An 18668-nucleotide genomic window follows, 5' to 3' on the forward strand; every position below is an offset into this window, starting at 1 on the left:
AAGTTTTTATCGAGGATGTAAGGCATGTGTACGTGTAGGAAGAGAGGAAAGTGATTGGTTCTCAGTGAATGTAGGTTTGCGGCAGGGGTGTGTGATGTCTCCATGGTTGTTTAATTTGTTTATGGATGGGGTTGTTAGGGAGGTAAATGCAAGAGTTTTGGAAAGAGGGGCAAGTATGAAGTCTGTTGGGGATGAGAGAGCTTGGGAAGTGAGTCAGTTGTTGTTCGCTGATGATACAGCGCTGGTGGCTGATTCATGTGAGAAACTGCAGAAGCTGGTGACTGAGTTTGGAAAAGTGTGTGGAAGAAGAAAGTTAAGAGTAAATGTGAATAAGAGCAAGGTTATTAGGTACAGTAGGGTTGAGGGTCAAATCAATTGGGAGGTGAGTTTGAATGGAGAAAAACTGGAGGAAGTGAAGTGTTTTAGATATCTGGGAGTGGATCTGGCAGCGGATGGAACCATGGAAGCGGAAGTGGATCATAGGGTGGGGGAGGGGGCGAAAATCCTGGGGGCCTTGAAGAATGTGTGGAAGTCGAGAACATTATCTCGCAAAGCAAAAATGGGTATGTTTGAAGGAATAGTGGTTCCAACAATGTTGTATGGTTGCGAGGCGTGGGCTATGGATAGAGTTGTGCGCAGGAGGATGGATGTGCTGGAAATGAGATGTTTGAGGACAATGTGTGGTGTGAGGTGGTTTGATCGAGTGAGTAACGTAAGGGAAGAGAGATGTGTGGAAATAAAAAGAGCGTGGTTGAGAGAGCAGAAGAGGGTGTTTTGAAGTGGTTTGGGCACATGGAGAGGATGAGTGAGGAAAGATTGACCAAGAGGATATATGTGTCGGAGGTGGAGGGAACAAGGAGAAGAGGGAGACCAAATTGGAGGTGGAAAGATGGAGTGAAAAAGATTTTGTGTGATCGGGGCCTGAGCATGCAGGAGGGTGAAAGGAGGGCAAGGAATAGAGTGAATTGGAGCGATGTGGTATACCGGGGTTGACGTGCTGTCAGTGGATTGAAGCAGGGCATGTGAAGCGTCTGGGGTAAACCATGGAAAGCTGTGTAGGTATGTATATTTGCGTGTGTGGACGTATGTATATACATGTGTATGGGGGGGGGGGGCATTTCTTTCGTCTGTTTCCTTGCGCTACCTCGCAAACGCGGGAGACAGCGACAAAGTATAATAATAATAATAATAATATATATATATATATATATATATATATATATATATATATATAGTTAATGGGGTGGCCTTGATTAGGGTCTCAGCTGCCCTTGCCATCTCAGCTTTATTCATATGTTTCTGACGATAATTCGTTATCATTAATTTCTTTCATATCTATTCGCTTAGCTCCTTCCTTTGTCCCTATATTTGAAAAGTAGTGATACAGGAGGGGATGATTTCCGTTGGTTACCCCCTCCCTTTTCCATTATCATTTAATATTCTTATTATCATTATTATCAGTAGTAGTTGTAGTACTACTGCTACTACTAGTAGTTGTTGATTTAGTAGCAGTAGTAGCAGAAGTGGTATTAGTTATTTTTGTATCAATAGTAGTCGTAGTAGTAGTTATTGTAATAGTAGCAGTAGTATTAGTTATTGTAAAAGTAGTAGTAGTTGTGATTGCAGTAGTAGTAGTAGTAGTTACTGTTGTAGCAGTAGTAGTTGTAGTTTTCGTTGTTGTAATAGTAGTAGTAGTTGTAGCAGTAGTAGTTGTTTTCGTTGGTGTAAGTAGTAGTTGTTGTTGTTTTTGTAGTAGTAGCCTACAAAAGTTGTAGGGATCCACTGTCATACAGTTGTGATATACAAGTTATGTATAACAAGGTTGGTGCATTGATCTAAGACGTGTGTGTCTCCCTCTCTCTCACAACCCCTCACAGGAATTGCTCGAGACCCGCCCTGAACAGACGTACCCTTCCAGGCCCATGATGACGGCAGAGCCCAGTTACGTCCGTCTTGTGGGCCCAAGTCTGTATCACGATGTCCCTTACTGTGGCCTGAACATGAGGGGTTATCACCACCTGGACCCTCCTCCCGCCTGGAGGGACCTCAAGAGGGACAGGAGTGCGGAGAACGACGGAAGACTTCGGCTCTTTAGAGAGACAGACGCCTACAGGGGCGTCCACGGTATGGACGGACATACCTCGACGAGCGCCAAGATCCTGGCCACGCCCCAGGACCCGCCGCCCTTCAGAACAACGGACTCATCCCTGGCCCTCACGGTACCCTCGAAAAAGACTCGGTTCGCCAACGGGAAGGACCCACAGCAGGCGCACGACGACCGCAGGTTCTGGGGCGGCTCCGCTCCGACGGAGACGAGCATGAGTCGCGGTGGTGAGGAGGTGCATCACGCGAGGTACCAGCGCAGGATGGTGGTCGCCAGCGCTTCGCCAGAGGCAAGGCTAAGGTCGCCGCCAGCGTTGTTACCGCTCCCCCAGAGCCAACCCATACGGCCCCGTCCCGTCAGACCTCCGACTTACGTCCCTGGGATGCACTGGGATCCCGTCAACTTGCCTTACTTCGCCCAGTCGCTCCTCCACGGCCACAACCACGACGGGACGCTATCGACTTGACTACGCGATCTGGGTGAGGTGGTAGCAACCACTTCCTCCTATATCATACCAGCATCCTTGATGGTGACGTGTCTCCCAGTGTGGCAAAACGTCGTCCACGAGAGAACAACACCAGCTCATCATTACGTACACACACACACACACACACACCACACACACCGTGCAGCTCAAACGTCTTTCAGAAAATCGGATCAAAACTGGCTTGTGTGTGTGTGTGTGTGCGTGTGCGTGTGTGTGTATGTGTGTGTATGTTTGTGTATGTGTGTGTGTGTGTGTGTATTCTGGGCCAGGACGTCCACAGTAACGCGCATGCATCGCTTCGTAAACGGAGACCCTGTCGCTGTAGTGGGAGAGACGCTACGTTGACGGAGACCCTGTCGTTGTGGTGAGAGGGACGCAACGTTGACGGAGACCCTGTCGTTGTGGTGAGAGGGACGCAACGTTGACGGAGACCCTGTCGCTGTAGTGAGAGGGACGCAACGTTGACGGAGACCCTGTCGCTGTAGTGAGAGGGACGTAACGTTGACGGAGACCCTGTCGTTGTGGTGAGAGGGACGCAACGTTAACGTAGACCCTGTCGTTGTGGTGAGAGGGACGCTACGTTGATGGACACCCTGTCGTTGTAGTGAGAGACGTAACGTTGACGGAGATCCTGTCGTTGTATGAGAGAGACTCTACGTTGACGGAGACCCTGTCGTTGTGGTGAGAGAGACGCTACGTTGACGGAGACCCTGTCGCTGTAGTGAGAGAGACGCTACGTTGACGGACACCCTGTCGTTGTAGTGAGAGGGACGTAACGTAGACGGAGACATTGTCGTTGTAGTGAGAGGAACGTAACGTTGACGGAGACCCTGTCGTTGTATGAGAGACGCTTTTTGACGGAGACCCTGTCGTTGTAGTGAAAAGGACGCAAAGTTGACCTTACAGGAGCGTCCCGGGGTACTGAACAGACGCACACACCTAGAATTCCCTTCTGGAAGTAATAGACTTTAATTTCGACACTGAAACCATTTACCCCTACGAAGAAGCGCTCAAGACAGCATTGGATCTTTTGCAAGACACGGCAATTCTAATGGGATCTGACGAAATTGGAATCTGAGGAGAGACAAATTACTGTACAAATGGATTAAATGTTATAATACAGTATGTATGAATCCTAACCCCATTTTTCTTGGTCATTTGTATCAAATGGTAACGAAGCGGTAGCGCCACAGAAGAGGCCCACACTTCAATTTGTTTCCTTTTTATCTCTGTGCATCAAATGCAAATAACCCAATAGATCACACACACACACACACACACACACACACACACACAAAGAAACAACGACTATGTAATTTAGTGTATTAACACATCTTCAAAGGACAGTTGATACACGAAAGCGCTCACGATCTCGCGTTTCCTTTCCCATGTGGCCTTTTTACAGCATTTTATTTTTTTCTTTTTCCAAAAGAAGGAACAGAGAAGGGGGCCAAGTGAGGATATTCCCTCAAAGGCCCAGCCCTCTGTTCTTAACGCTACCTCGCTAACGTGGGAAATGGCGGTTTGAAAAAAAAAAAAAATATATATATATATATATATATATATATATATATATATATATATATATATATATGGTTCATGGTGAAGTGCCTGAGAATTGGCGGAGTGCATGCATAGTGCCATCGTACAAAGGCAAAGGGGATAAGAGTGAGTGCTCAAATTACAGAGGTATAAGTTTGTTGAGTATTCCTGGGAAATTATATGGGAGGGTATTGATTGAGAGGGTGAAGGCATGTACAGAGCATCAGATTGGGGAAGAGTAGTTTGGTTTCAGAAGTGGTAGAGGATGTGTGGATCAGGTGTTTGCTTTGAAGAATGTATGTGAGAAATACTTAGAAAAGCAAATGGATTTGTATGTAGCATTTATGGATCTGGAGAAGGCATATGATAGAGTTGATAGAGATGCTCTGTGGAAGGTATTAAGAGTATATGGTGTGGGAGGCAAGTTGTTAGAAGCAGTGAAAAGTTTTTATCAAGGATGTAAGGCACGTGTACGAGTAAGAAGAGAGGAAAGTGATTGGTTCCCAGTGAATGTCGGTTTGCGGCAAGGATGCGTGATGTCTCCATGGTTGTTTAATTTGTTTATGGATGGGGTTGTCAGAGAGGTGAATGCAAGAGTTTAGGAGAGAGGGGCAAGTATGCAGTCTGTTGTGGATGAGAGGGCTTGGGAAGTTAGTCAGTTGTTGTTAGCTGATGATACAGCGCTGATGGCTGATTCGGGTAAGAAACTGCAGAAACTGGTGACTGAGTTTGGTAAAGTGTGTGAAGGGAGAAAGCTGAGAGTAAATGTGAATAAGAGCAAGGGAATTAGGTTCAGTAGGGTTGAGGGACATTTCAATTGAGACGTGAGTTTGAATAGGGAAAAACTGTAGGAAGTGAAGTGTTTTAGATATCTGGGAGTGGATTTAGCAGCGGATGGAACCATGGAAGCGGAAGTGAGTCACAGGGTGGGAGAGGGGGCGAAGGTTCTGGGAGCGTTGAAGAATATGTGGAAGGCGAGAACATTATCCTGAAGAGCAAAAATGGGTATGTTTGAAGGAATAGTCGTTCCAACAATGTTGTATGGTTGTGGAGCATGGGCTATAGATAGGGTTGCACGGAGGAGGCTAGAAATCCTCCCCTCCATTTTTCGATTTTCCATAAGAAGGAACAGAGAAGGTGGCCAAGTGAGGATATTCCCTCTAAGGCTCAGTTCTTTGTTCGTGACCTTACCTCGCTAACGCGGAATGGCGAATATATATATATATATATATATATATATATATATATATATATATATTTGGGGTAGTGTCTTTGTGCTCTTAGGGGAGAATTTACGTTCCATGTAATGCTATTCTATCTCGCATGATACACAAGTACATTCAAAAGTATAAAACACATGTACACAAAAAACCATGTCTATAAATGGCTTCTCTTAAATTGCCAAGTTCCTCACGTCGAACGCGAGTCTCCCTCCCTGCAATTAGGCGTGTAATCTCCCTTCCCCCACAAGACTATCAATTTTCTATACTGTGGCCACCTAACACGGCGAACACACTAAGCGTCGCTCGCTCGCTCGTCCAGGGTAGATACAGCTGATGGCGCGGCTCAGTCCACTGGAATCAACCACCTTAGCGTCTGTGAGAGATTGATGATCGTAAATATACGTACGTGGAGGGAATATACACCCATCGAGATAACACAGACTTTTGGGATTTATATAATGTATAAGTTCTTAAATCATTCAACTTATGTTGATGATCGAAGATGCACGAGTGTGTGGGGGGAATATCACAGAGATAACACAGACATTGGGATATATATATATATATATATATATATATATATATATATATATATATATATATATATATATATATACATATATGTTCTTAAATCATCTGACTTATGTTTGGACACGAGTATATATAAATCTACGCGTCTATCAGTGAATTATGTGAATACATACAGTGTATATGTATCCTACATTACCTGTAGACCATGTCAGAAAGTGTCGGTTTCGTGAGATCGCTTCAGAAACACAGGTTTCTTCGTCGTGATATACTGGGGGGGGGGAGAGAGAGAGAGAGAGAGAGAGAGAGAGAGAGAGAGAGAGAGAGAGAGAGAGAAGTATGAGCAGTAGGAGGAGTGGATAGTGGATGTGTGTGGATCAGTTTTCGAGTGCATGGGTTATGGTCGCGCTGCTGCTGCTGGGCGCGGGGGGGGGGGGGGGGGGGGGTTACTTTTTGGTAACTTGTTACTCTAGAATGACGCATGTAACGCTGGGCGTTACCGGACTTAAATTGCCAAGTTACCTGAATGTGGTAACGCTACAAGGGGAAACGAAACATGATCACCTTTGGTGAGGTTATATCACCGACAATGGAGGGAAAGAAGTACAGTGTCATTGGAGAACAACTTCTCACTTCGAAAGCCACTATCACTTTCCTGCTACTGAACGTAGCGCAGCCCGGATGCAGCAGGATCATTGTATAGAAAAGAGAATAAAGACAGTTTCAGTTATGGTATTAACCCATGTGAATATTACCATGATCTAACCCCTGTGAATATTCCCATGATATACCCATGTAAACATGTCCCTCCACGTATATAATTCACATCCCCTTCCACTGCAAAATTACAGTAGGGGAAACATTAATTCTCCCCTGCCACAGAACATATGTAATTATCTTTACAATATTAAAAAAAAAAGGACAATTACACTCGTGTATACGAAATGGGTTACCTTCCTCCTAGTAGACACGTGTGATCTTAACACCTTCAATAATACATTGCTCCATTTTCCTCTGCATAGTAAACACACCATTGGCAGCCAACACTAAACACTTAATCACCCACCTTGCAACACACAGCCATACTTGGTAGCTTTACATACTGATTAGATTAATCATGAAGGGAGTATAGTGGGATCCATCTGCTTAATATACAGCACTGAAGGATACCGATTAGATTAATCTTGAAGGGAGTTTAGTGGGATCTATCTGCTTAATATACAGCACTGAAGGATTCACATCCTCTGTGAAAGATCGCATCTTATGGTCGTGTTATTTTGTAGGCCTCTATCTCTTGAACATTGTTCGCTAGCGTACAACTTGCTGAACGGCTGAGTGTGTGTGTGTGTGTGTGTGTGTGTGTATGCCCACGTGTGTGTTGCATGTAGGGCCTCATCCAATGAATATTCTAAATTATCATACAACTTAGATTTCTGTATGGTGTGTGTGTGTGTGTGTGTGTGCACGCGTGTGTCCTTCCTACATTCGTGTGACGCACTTCATTCCTAAAGGTTCTCCATCCTCAGCCATGTTCACCCTCAGACACCTAAACTACATCACATCCTCCATGTCCTTTGCATTCAAACTTATTGTATCATCCACTTCCACCCCTCAGTTACTCTCGTCGTCTTCCACTTTCCACACACTCCCTTGAACTCTGACACCAGCTCCTGGCGTCTCTTTCTGTTAGTGTGCCACCAGAGCGGCGTCATTTGCAAACAGCAGCTGAATCAGGCCTCGACCGGCACTTCGCAGCCTCCCAACGTGTTAAAGACCCATCCCTTCACTCCAAGATCCTCGTGGCTAATTCGTTCAACACCCAGTCCACGTTTAGGGCGACGCATCCTTCATGTAGGCACATCTTTAGCCAGGACGTACTCGCCTTCCCCTTCTCCTGTATGAACATATGTGTTGCCACTCCTGTAAAAAAGACGCGTCATTTCATACCATACTTTACCAAGTAACCCATAGATTTCGAGCAACGTACGTAATACTATCATACACCTCCCCTATGGTCACAATCTCCATTAAGTTATCATACCAGTTTGATAATGTCAACAGTGAACAGGTCTTTGCAAGAAAAACTAATATAACGGATACTGGACCATCATGTCTCCTGCTATCTGTCCTTCCCATGTACATCCATGTAGTCAAAAGCTTCCTATATACTCCCATGTAGCCAGAAGCTTCCCATGTACACCCATGTAGTCAAAAGCTTCCTATATACTCCCATGTAACCAGAAGCTTCATATGTACACCCATGTAGTCAAAAGCTTCCTATATACTCCCATGTAGGCCAGAAGCTTCATATGTACACCCATGTAACCAGTGACTGTAATATATATCTTAAGTTCAAACCTTATTAAAATAGATACGAGGAAGTTCATCTATAAAATCAAGAGTTGTGGATGACAGAATAAAGTGAGTGAGGATATTGTGAGTTTTGGACATGTTGAAGTTCAAAAACATCATGTAATGATGAAAGTTCAAGAAATAGGAGAAGCTCCACGAGGGCAAGGAGACCCTCCCTGGAACGTACAAATGAATAATTACATTTGTCTTCACTTATCTCCTTGGCTACTGCGCTTAAACGAAGGCTGATTGCGTTCAGCTATCCAGCAACCGTTTCCCCACATTTACCTCTTAGTATGTAAGGGTAAAGGTTAGAGCAATAGCATGTATATGTTGAGTCTCGATCACCCCTTGAGTATGCTCAATGAGGGTGTGTTCAAGGGGACGTGTTGCTGGATGGCGTCGCATGAGACATCTATGCTCATGGTCTGGGAAGGTGATGTTCTGTGGAACCCTCTATGCCATGGTCCTCGAGATGTTCCTGTGGGAGTCATATGTCCGAAATACCTTTTTCTTTTTGGTAAGGGGTGAAGGTAGCGTGTCCCCTGCATGCCATTCCCTTCCTCAGGAGTGTTCGGAGGTATAGACAACAAGGAGGAACCAGTTTTATTGACCAGAAACCACCATCAGTCATGGAGTTCAGCAGGGCACAGGAACGGGTGGGTGGGGTCCGACACGAGGAGGGAGGTTTACCGAGTCTGGGAAAGGCGAGCGACGACGAGCTCCACACACAACAGCAGAAGAGCCATGCCGGAGCCACCACAGACCACCACGAACATACCCTGAAGTGAACGATAAACTTTCCGTCAGGCAGGTCCTATACAAAGGTCCCCCCTCGTATCCCAGTGTTGAACGGGATCTCCCTTTAATCTCTTACACACCTTACGAGAATGAGACTAAACCAAATCAATAAATTACATAAAAAAGGAGGATACATATCAAGAGATTCATCCCCCCTTGTGGCTGTTCTAGTCCAGATATATCATGTTATACGATGGTAATATATTCTTTACCCAAAGGTTGGAGACAGCTAATGAAGATCTGACAGTGGTTCTTCTCGGGGGTCGAACACATCTCGTAGAGTTGAACTTGAAATTCTTCATCCAGTGGTCAAATATTCCAAACTCCTTCACAAACTTAATGCTGTACGAATAGAATAAAGAAATAATCGCACTGAAAAAAAAAAAAAAAAACATTACCTCTGTTTTCTTTTAAATTCATGCTGGAAATGTTTTCCTAAACGTGTTTTCCTTTCACAACCTGACACTCTGAATATATATATATATATATATATATATATATATATATATATTTTTTTTCTTTTTTGCCGCTGTCTCCCGCGTTTGCAAGGTAGCGCAAGGAAACAGACGAAAGAAATGGCCCAACCCACCCAGATACACGTGTATATACATACACCCACACACGCAAAATATACATACCTACACAGCTTTCCATGGTTTACCCCAGACGCTTCACATGCCCTGATTCAATCCACTGACAGCATGTCAACCCCGGTATACCACATCGATCCAATTCACTCTATTCCTTGCCCTCCTTTCACCCTCCTGCATGTTCAGGCCCCGATCACACAAAATCTTTTTCACTCCATCTTTCCACCTCCAGTTTGGTCTCCCACTTCTCCTCGTTCCCTCCACCTCCGACACATATATCCTCTTGGTCAATCTTTCCTCACTCATTATCTCCATGTGCCCAAACCATGTGCCCATATATATATATATATATATATATATATATATATATATATATATATATATATATATATATATATATATATATATACTTCTAAGAGCTAATTACATATATTTCTAATTGCTGTAAGAGGGTCCAGAAGGGATAGAGGGGTAATTAGCCATTTACTGAATCATGAAATGTGAACTTATTACAGTAACAAATTCACCGAATAACATAATTACAATGAGGAACGTACATTACGACCTGAAATACGAAACGACTATTCGTCTGAATATTTTACAAGTTAAAGGGAAAGAGGCATACATGAAATACATATTCATATTATGAATAGACACAGTCATACATGCTTGCATGAACGAACACACTGAAACATACACAAACACATTCATACATACACCGATACACTGTAACATGCGCAAACACACCGAAACATACAGAGACGCACTCATCCATACACAGATGCACTGAAACACACAAACCTAAACAAACATACTAAAACACACACACACACACACACACACACACACACTCACATACACAGATGCACTGAAACTTACACAAATACACTAAAACATACACAGACACACACATACATACATACACACATACACTGAAACTTACACAAACACACTGAAACATACAGACACGCTCACACATACACAGATACACTGAAATATACACAAGCAAACTATGACTTAGACACATTCATATATACACATACTGAAACATACAATACACACACTTATACAAGCACAAATACAAAATTACACAGACACACTGAAGTATACATGGACATACTCCCACATACTCATGCGTACACAGACACACTTAAAAAAGTACACAGGCATGCTCATACATAAACAGGCATACTCATACATACCTAGACATACTGAGGCATACACTGATACAGACACAAACATAGAGAGACACATTGAAGCATACACAGACATACTCCCACATACTCATACGTACACAGACACACTTAAACATACACAAACATACTCATACATACACAAGCACACTCATACATACGCATACATACTCATGCACACGCATTAACCTATGAAAACAGAAACACAGAAAACCATTCAAATATGCACATAGAGAAAAATCTTTAGAGTTGATATCCACTTATGCATGAACTGGAGACATTAGAATTCCACTGTCAGTTCGCATGACAGTCCAGTTAGTTAATCGTACGTTTACGCTATGAACATTGCATGACAAATCGTCCACCAACCGTTGGTTTACACTGTCAATATGACAGATCTAACAAGGGCAGGTTTACGCTGTCAATATGACAGATCTAACAAGGGCAGGTTTACGCTGTCAATATGACAGATCTAACAAGGGCAGGTTTACGCTGTCAATATGACAGATCTAACAAGAGTAGGTTTACGCTGTCAATATGACAGATCTAACAAGGGCAGGTTTACGCTGTCAATATGACAGATCTAACAAGGGCAGGTTTACGCTGTCAATATGACAGATCTAACAAGGGCAGGTTTACGCTGTCAATATGACAGATCTAACAAGAGTATGTTTACGCTGTCAATATGACAGATCTAACAAGAGTAGGTTTACGCTGTCAATATGATAGAGCTAACAAGAGTAGGTTTACGCTGTCAATATGACAGATCTAACAAGAGTAGGTTTACGCTGTTAATATGACAGATCTAACAAGAGTAGGTTTACGCTGTCAATATGACAGATCTAACAAGAGTATGTTTACGCTGTCAATATGACAGATCTAACAAGGGTAGGTTTACGCTGTCAATATGACAGATCTAACAAGAGTAAGGTTTACGCTGTCAATATGACAGATCTAACAAGGGTAGGTTTACACTGTCAATATGACAGATCATCTATTAAGGGTAGGTTTACACTGTCAATATGACAGATCATCTATTAAGGGTAGGTTTACACTGTCAATGTCACAGATATCACAAGTGCAGGTTTACACTGTCAATATGACATCATCTAACAAGGGCGGGTTTACACTGTCAATATGACAGACCATCTAACAAGGGCAGGTTTACGCTATCAACATGCAGACGACAGTTGGTTTACATTATCAACATGTACAGCGAACCAAACCAGCAACCCTATGTTTACACTGTAAACCTAGTTTACCTTTTACTTAAGGCAGGGACGAGAGGGTGGGCCTTCTGTCCAATCATGCTCATAGACGTAGGCATGAAATGCTCTTTGGACGTGTAGAAATCGCATCGACCTGTGAGGGAGGGGATCGGAAACACGTCTTTCATATTTCCTTAACTGTAGTTAACTGGGAGCTGAAGGCTGCATTATCTCATTTATCTTCCATAATGATAATAATAATGATATTAATCAACAACAATGATAAATACATTATCATTGACCTCTAACATCTGAATTGATCTACAACATTACAGGAGTATATAATAAACTCAACCTGAGGCATCTAACTGAAGATTGATAAAAAATATCCATTCGTTCCAAGAAGAATTTTTTCTTTATGTTAGTTGAGACGGCACTGGCAAACGCCAGTGAGTGAGGAAAGGTTGACAAAGAGGATATATGTGTCAGAGGTGGAAGGAACGAGTAGAAGTGGGAGACCAAATTGGAGGTGGAAGGATGGAGTGTAAAAGATTTTGAGCGATCGGGGCCTAAACATGCAGGAGGGTGAAAGGCGTGCAAGGAATAGAGTGAACTGAAACGATGTGGTATACCGGTGTCGACGTGCTGTCAATGGATTGAATCAGGGCGTGTGAAGCGTCCGGGGTAAACAATGGAAAGTTCTATGGGGCCTGGATGTGGAAAGGGAGCTGTGGTTTCGGTGCATTATACATGACAGCTAGATACTGAGTCTGGGTTTGTGTTCTTGGTCCAGTCGCTGTTTTTAATAAGATGGTCCAGCTGTCTAATAAACAACTAGATAAGGATTCCTTGTGTGCATTAGGCTATGGTTTAAGTTTTGTGTGCTCTAACAGGGAAGCCAGCTGTGGTGATGTCACAAAGGCTTTCTGTAATTCAGAGAAATACAGTAATTTAAGTAATGATGAAATTGATATCTGTAAGGGTTTAGTGTATGCCAGTTTGTCAAAACCAGTGGAACCTAAATACCCTAAAAGGTTTATAAGAGCTATTAACACCTTAAAAAAAAGACAAGGATATACATATTACTAAAGCAGATAAGGCTAACACTGTTGTGATTTTGGACAAAAGCAACTATTTATCTAAAATGAATGATCTAAAAGATGACACAACATATTCTAAACTTAGTAAAAATCCATTAGAAGCAGTTAATTCTCATTTCAATAAAGAAATGAAGTTGTTGTTGAAAGGTAATAGTTCTCTTATCAAAAGTTTGTCATCTTTGTCCCCTTCATTGCCATATATGTATGGACTTATCAAAACAAATACGGAATTTTCCAGCAAGACCTATAGTGAGTTCAGTAGGCTCTATCACATATAAATTGTCAAATGGTTAGTTCCTTTATTAAGCCCTTTAATGGGTAAGGTATCAAATTCTAATATCGTGAACAATGTAGATTTAGTCTACAAGCTAAACAATATCAATGTTAATTTTGATTTCAAACTAGTTAGCTTTGATGTGTCCTCACTTTTCACTAAAGTTCCAGTTGATGACCTTTTAGAATATTTATTTGATGTCTTAGACGATATTCATTTGCCTGTTTAAAAGTCTGTTTTCATTGAAATGATAAAATTGTGTATAAAAGACTGTGTACTTCAATCCAATGGAGATTATTATGCTCAAAAATTTGGTATGGCAATGGGTAACCCTCCTTCACCTGTACTAAGTAATCTTTATATGGATATTTTTGAAACAAAATTACTAAAGGATATCTTACCTTCTAATGCAATTTAGTTTAGGTATGTAGATGATGTTCTTTGTGTTTGGCCAACAAATGAAAATGTACAAATTTTTCTCCCCTTGCTTAACAATTTAGTACCTTCCATCAAATTTACTGTAGAAAATGAAAATAATGGCATGTTACTATTTCTACATTGCATGACCCATAGGCAAGGAAACAAGTTCAAGTTTAGCATATACAGAAAACCCACCAATGTATGCCCATATATCCATTAGTACTCATCTCAACGTGACAGAGTTAAATTATCATCATTTCAATCTATGTTCTTAGGGCATTACGTATTTGCAGTCCAGAGTTTATTGATGATGAGTTTGAGAAGATATATTCTATTGGATCTAAGTTAAAGTACCCTAGATCTTTCATTGATAAATCCCTTAAGTTAGCAAAGAAATCATTTTATAGCGTTGAGCCCAAACCTCCCATTGACACCAAGAATCTTTTAGTTCTCCCTTTTGATAATAATTTCAATTTGCTTCCCATGTTGCTTAAATCCTTTAATGTAAATGTTTTCTTCAGCAACAATAATTCTATAAAGAATATCTTAATCAGGAATTCACCTGAAAATTCTCTTGGATGCATCTATAAAGTGCCTTGGGGAAACTGATAAATTTGATGTTGGTCAGACTGGTAAGGATCTTTCTGTTAGACTTAAGCAACATAAATATAGTATAAGAACGGGACAAGAATCAAATACCTTGTTTAATCATGTTAAAGACTATGATCATTGTATTGACCGGAGTAACGCCATCTCAGTTATTAACTGTATTACCAAGAGAAATATCATTGAATCTTCTATTATTAAATACACAAAGAATTATAATCTTAATATTAGTAATGGTCTATACAAATTAGATAACTTTATTGTTGATAAAATTTGTAAAATGATAAGTTTATGAACGCTCGTTGTATTTTTTGGACAATCAAATATTTACCAAATGGCGTCCTAGCTTCGTCTCTTTGATGTATATCAACTGACTTGTATTTCTCTCTTGTGTCTCCCCTGATGATGTGATTATTACACGAAAGTGCACTTGGGAACTTATCGTGTTTCATTTTCCCCGTGGACTCATAGGAATATCTTGATCACCCGCATATATATATATATATATATATATATATATATATATATATATATATATATATATATATATATATATATATATATCCTAGCCTGAGTAGGTACCCATTTCATAGACAAATCCCTAGAAGTAGATGAACAGCTGGGTTGACTGTGGGCCGATTGCCGCACCCACCAGGAATCGAACCTATGCGCTCGACCCTGGGCAGCCCGGTCAGGTACGCTAACCATTGCACCAGACGAGGTATGGTTCAGAGACATCACCTGTAAGCGAGAATATGTCTGCTCTGTGGGATCTGCCGGGAGTGTCTTCCAGGAAGAGTACGTGACGACCGTCAGCCACCAGCGTCTCCAGCGCCCGCCTGCACTCCGAGCCTGACACCAGCATCAGGCGACCGTTCTTCCTGGCGTCCATCACCTCACGGAACGTGCCGTTCCTCGCATCCTGTATGACAACATGAAGCTCTAACGCTATGTGATAAACACCTTGGCGCTTTCGGGTAATGAAGTCTTTAAGCAGACTCGAAATACGTGTGACACGCGATGGTCTTCTGTAATAACCAAAGCTTTTAAGACGGCCAGACAATGGCCAGACATGTAAAGTGACATAATAATAATAATAATGATAATGATAATAATAACAATTATGATAATTATCATTATTATCATCATTATCTTCACTTAACTCCAATGCCCTTTTCTCAGTAATCCAGGGGCCCCTTACGCCCCTAAAGGGTGCGTTACAATCAGTAGCAGAGACGGGATGGACCCCTGTGAAGCAGCGTTCATCTGAGTGGCGACACAGACTCCAACGACGGCGACTGGTTCACTCACAGTATGACCTCCAGCAGGAGGAGGAGGTTGGAGGGGAGAGGGAGGTCTGCGGTAAAGCCAGTTCAACGCATGACACATGCAGTGCATGATGGCACCTATACCTTGTTTCATCATCAGGGTTGGCCATGCATACTTATCCTACCATCCGCTTGGACCTAAGGCTGGATAACCTGTTTACTGTCTGTGCTTGCAAGCACAAAAGGTGGTACTTACTTGTCTACTTTATAAAGCACCAGATACTCTCAAGCTTCACACGAGATGGTAAATCGAGTCGGTGGAGCAAAGACATGTTCTCAAACCCTCTGCTTTAAAATGGGTCTTCGTACGGTTCCCCAGCCTGGGTGCTACAGAGAAACGATGCCGTAACGTCTTTGCTTTTCACACACACACACTTGACTTCTGTAGAACTACGTAGCATAGCTAATTATAGCTGGGCTCTTTAACACAGCTAGCTATAGCAGGGCTGCGTAGCAAAGCTAGCTATGGCGATGTCAAGGGCTCCATCAACAAAGCCTAGACCTTATCTTGGCCCCGAGTGTGGATGGAAAAAAGGGAAGGAAATAAAAAGGTAGCAACACACTTCCTTCACATCTTCTTCCTTCTTTCACCAGGCAAAATAGAAAGCTAAATGAATGTATGAGAAAGTGAGTGTATGAGAAAATGTGTGTATAAGAAATTGTATGTATGAGGAAGTCTATGAGAAAGTGCGTGTATGAGGAAGTCTACGATAAAGTGGGAGGACAAATGGAATACTTCGTGTCCCCTGTCTCCACACCTCTCCAGTACAGTTCCTCTCTGATCTCAGATCTCTTTCAATATCCAGTCATTCGCACGTGTCGGAAGGGAATGCCTGAGACATGCATTACCATGTAGACCACGGTGGCTGGTTTGAGGCGCATGTATAAGCCAGATGCTCAGACGAGCTTAGAAACCTTGATGTGAGGCGAGAGGTAAACCAGGAAGGTTTTAAGATGGTGCTCCTTCGTCAGGAGGGTAATGCTACCCCGAGGCGGCTGCTGTCTACAATCTAGTGACACTGAGGGTTGTAAGATGGTTTCCGGCCATCACTTCAACACCCCTTACGTCAGGAGGGTTGCATTTCCTTGGGGCAGCTGCTGTCTACAACTTACTGACACGGACGGGTTGTAAGATGGTTCCCGGCCATCACTTCAACACTCCTACGGCAGGAGTGTAGCACTTCCTTGGGGGGAGGCTGCTCTCCACAACCCATCATACCTCTTCCCCCACAACTAACCACAACAGGACTGTATCACAGCTGTGTTTCATAAGTTATACTTAAACCTACTGGGTGGAAAAAAACACAACTGGCTACAATCTGTTATTCAGAAGCGTCAATAAGCGGAACGCCACAAAGTTTTATGAAATACAATGAATTACAGTACAGTTATAAAGTCTGTTCTCAACGATGACACGTTATCATAGGTCGTAAATTATGTACCACAAAACGACATCTAACGACGGGACAGCTAACGACGGGGGCAGCTAATAACGGGACAACAAGAAAAATAACAGGGCGATCATCTGCCCCCGCTTCAGTATGCCACAGGTGTTGCCACGTCTACACCGACAGTGAACAGGATATCAAGTCACTTGAAACCCGTTCGCGGATCTTACCCTGAGGTGCTGCACGTAGACGGTCCCAGCCTCCCATATCATGGTGACGGAGGGATCGTCGAGCACGTCCCTGAGGTACTGGTAGGGCTGCGAGATGTGCCTGACGGCCAACATAGACATGAGGTTGCCACTGTAACTTCGAGTCAACACCAGCGTCGTCAACATCCATGTCCCCAGCAGGAGTCGCTCGTACCATCGCTCATGGGGATTCGAACTGTACTCTTGTAGATACGTATGTAAACCCCAAGATCACCATTAGGAGGGATCCTAAAGCATCAGGTCTGCGCTACAATCAGTAGCAGGGGAATCTAGTAGACTCCCTAGGGTTGAGGCGTTACTCGTTTTCACACACCGACGACAATGCAAACGCAGTGAACGTGACCCTCCCTCTCCCAGCATGACCACATGCATACGGAATCTGCTAACGGACAGAGTAACACACAAACACACACACACACACACACACACACGCACACGCACAACGAGAGAGAGAGAGAGAGAGAGAGAGAGAGAGAGAGAGAGAGAGAGAGAGAGAGAGAGAGAGAGAGAGAGAGAGAGAGAGAGAGACGAGTCACTTTACCATTCCAGTCGACCTGTCCACGTTTCTCAGACTACGTAAGACTATATATATATATATATATATCCTTGAAAACAGCTTGAAATTGAATCGAGAGCTTGGAGCTTCTGTGATTATTATTCCGTACGAGTTTACTCATACTTATGTAAATATAACTGAATAAAATCACAACAAATATGCGACTTTATAAGTGCAGAAACACTAACATGAAAACAAGAACACCAGAATCCTGAGCGCCTGCGTATATTACATGGAATGGATCATGTAAGCTTGTATTTAGTGAAGGGCGAGGTATATAACAAGTAGTGGTGATGTGAGGAGGAGATGGAGTGAGTATTTTGAAGGTTTGTTGAATATGTTAGATGATAGAATAGCAGATATAGGGTGTTTTGGTCGAGGTGGTGTGCAAAGTGAGAGGGTCAGGGAGAATGATTTGGTAAACGGAGAAGAGGTAGTGAAAGCTTTGCGGAAGATGAAAGCCGGCAAGACGGCGGATATGGATGGTATTACAGTGGAATTTATCAAATAAGGGGGTGACTGTGTTGTTGGCTGGTTGGTGAGGATATTCAATGTATATATGGCTCATGGTGAAGTGCCGGAGGATTGGCGGAATGAATGCATAGTGCCATTGTACAAAGGCAAAGGGGATAAAGGTGAGTGTTCAATTTACAGAAGTATAAGTTTGCTAAGTATTCCTGGGAAATTATATGGGAGGGT

At 42.7% G+C, this 18668-nt stretch overlaps 2 protein-coding genes across 2 annotated transcripts in view; one reads left to right on the forward strand and one right to left on the reverse strand.

The window, feature by feature from the left end:
* LOC139764675 (uncharacterized) overlaps positions 1-3987 on the forward strand; it is a 193661-nt gene extending 189674 nt beyond the window's left edge. The window contains exon 5 of the mRNA XM_071691554.1: positions 1878-3987. Within this exon, the coding sequence (XP_071547655.1) occupies positions 1878-2570 (693 nt within the window). The 3' untranslated portion in view covers positions 2571-3987. The remainder of the gene's footprint in view (positions 1-1877) is intronic.
* A 2365-nt stretch (positions 3988-6352) lies between these two features.
* Positions 6353-18668, reverse strand: part of LOC139764676 (glutamate receptor U1-like) — a 34003-nt gene continuing 21687 nt past the window's right edge. The window contains exons 9-13 of the mRNA XM_071691556.1: positions 17375-17595; positions 15170-15350; positions 12083-12182; positions 9250-9379; positions 6353-9018 (exon numbers count right to left, since the gene is read on the reverse strand). Coding sequence (XP_071547657.1) covers positions 8926-9018; positions 9250-9379; positions 12083-12182; positions 15170-15350; positions 17375-17595 — 725 coding nt within the window. The 3' untranslated portion in view covers positions 6353-8925. The remainder of the gene's footprint in view (positions 9019-9249; positions 9380-12082; positions 12183-15169; positions 15351-17374; positions 17596-18668) is intronic.

Source organism: Panulirus ornatus, chromosome 50, assembly GCF_036320965.1.
Source record: "Panulirus ornatus isolate Po-2019 chromosome 50, ASM3632096v1, whole genome shotgun sequence".
NCBI classification, from domain to species: Eukaryota; Metazoa; Arthropoda; class Malacostraca; order Decapoda; family Palinuridae; genus Panulirus; species Panulirus ornatus.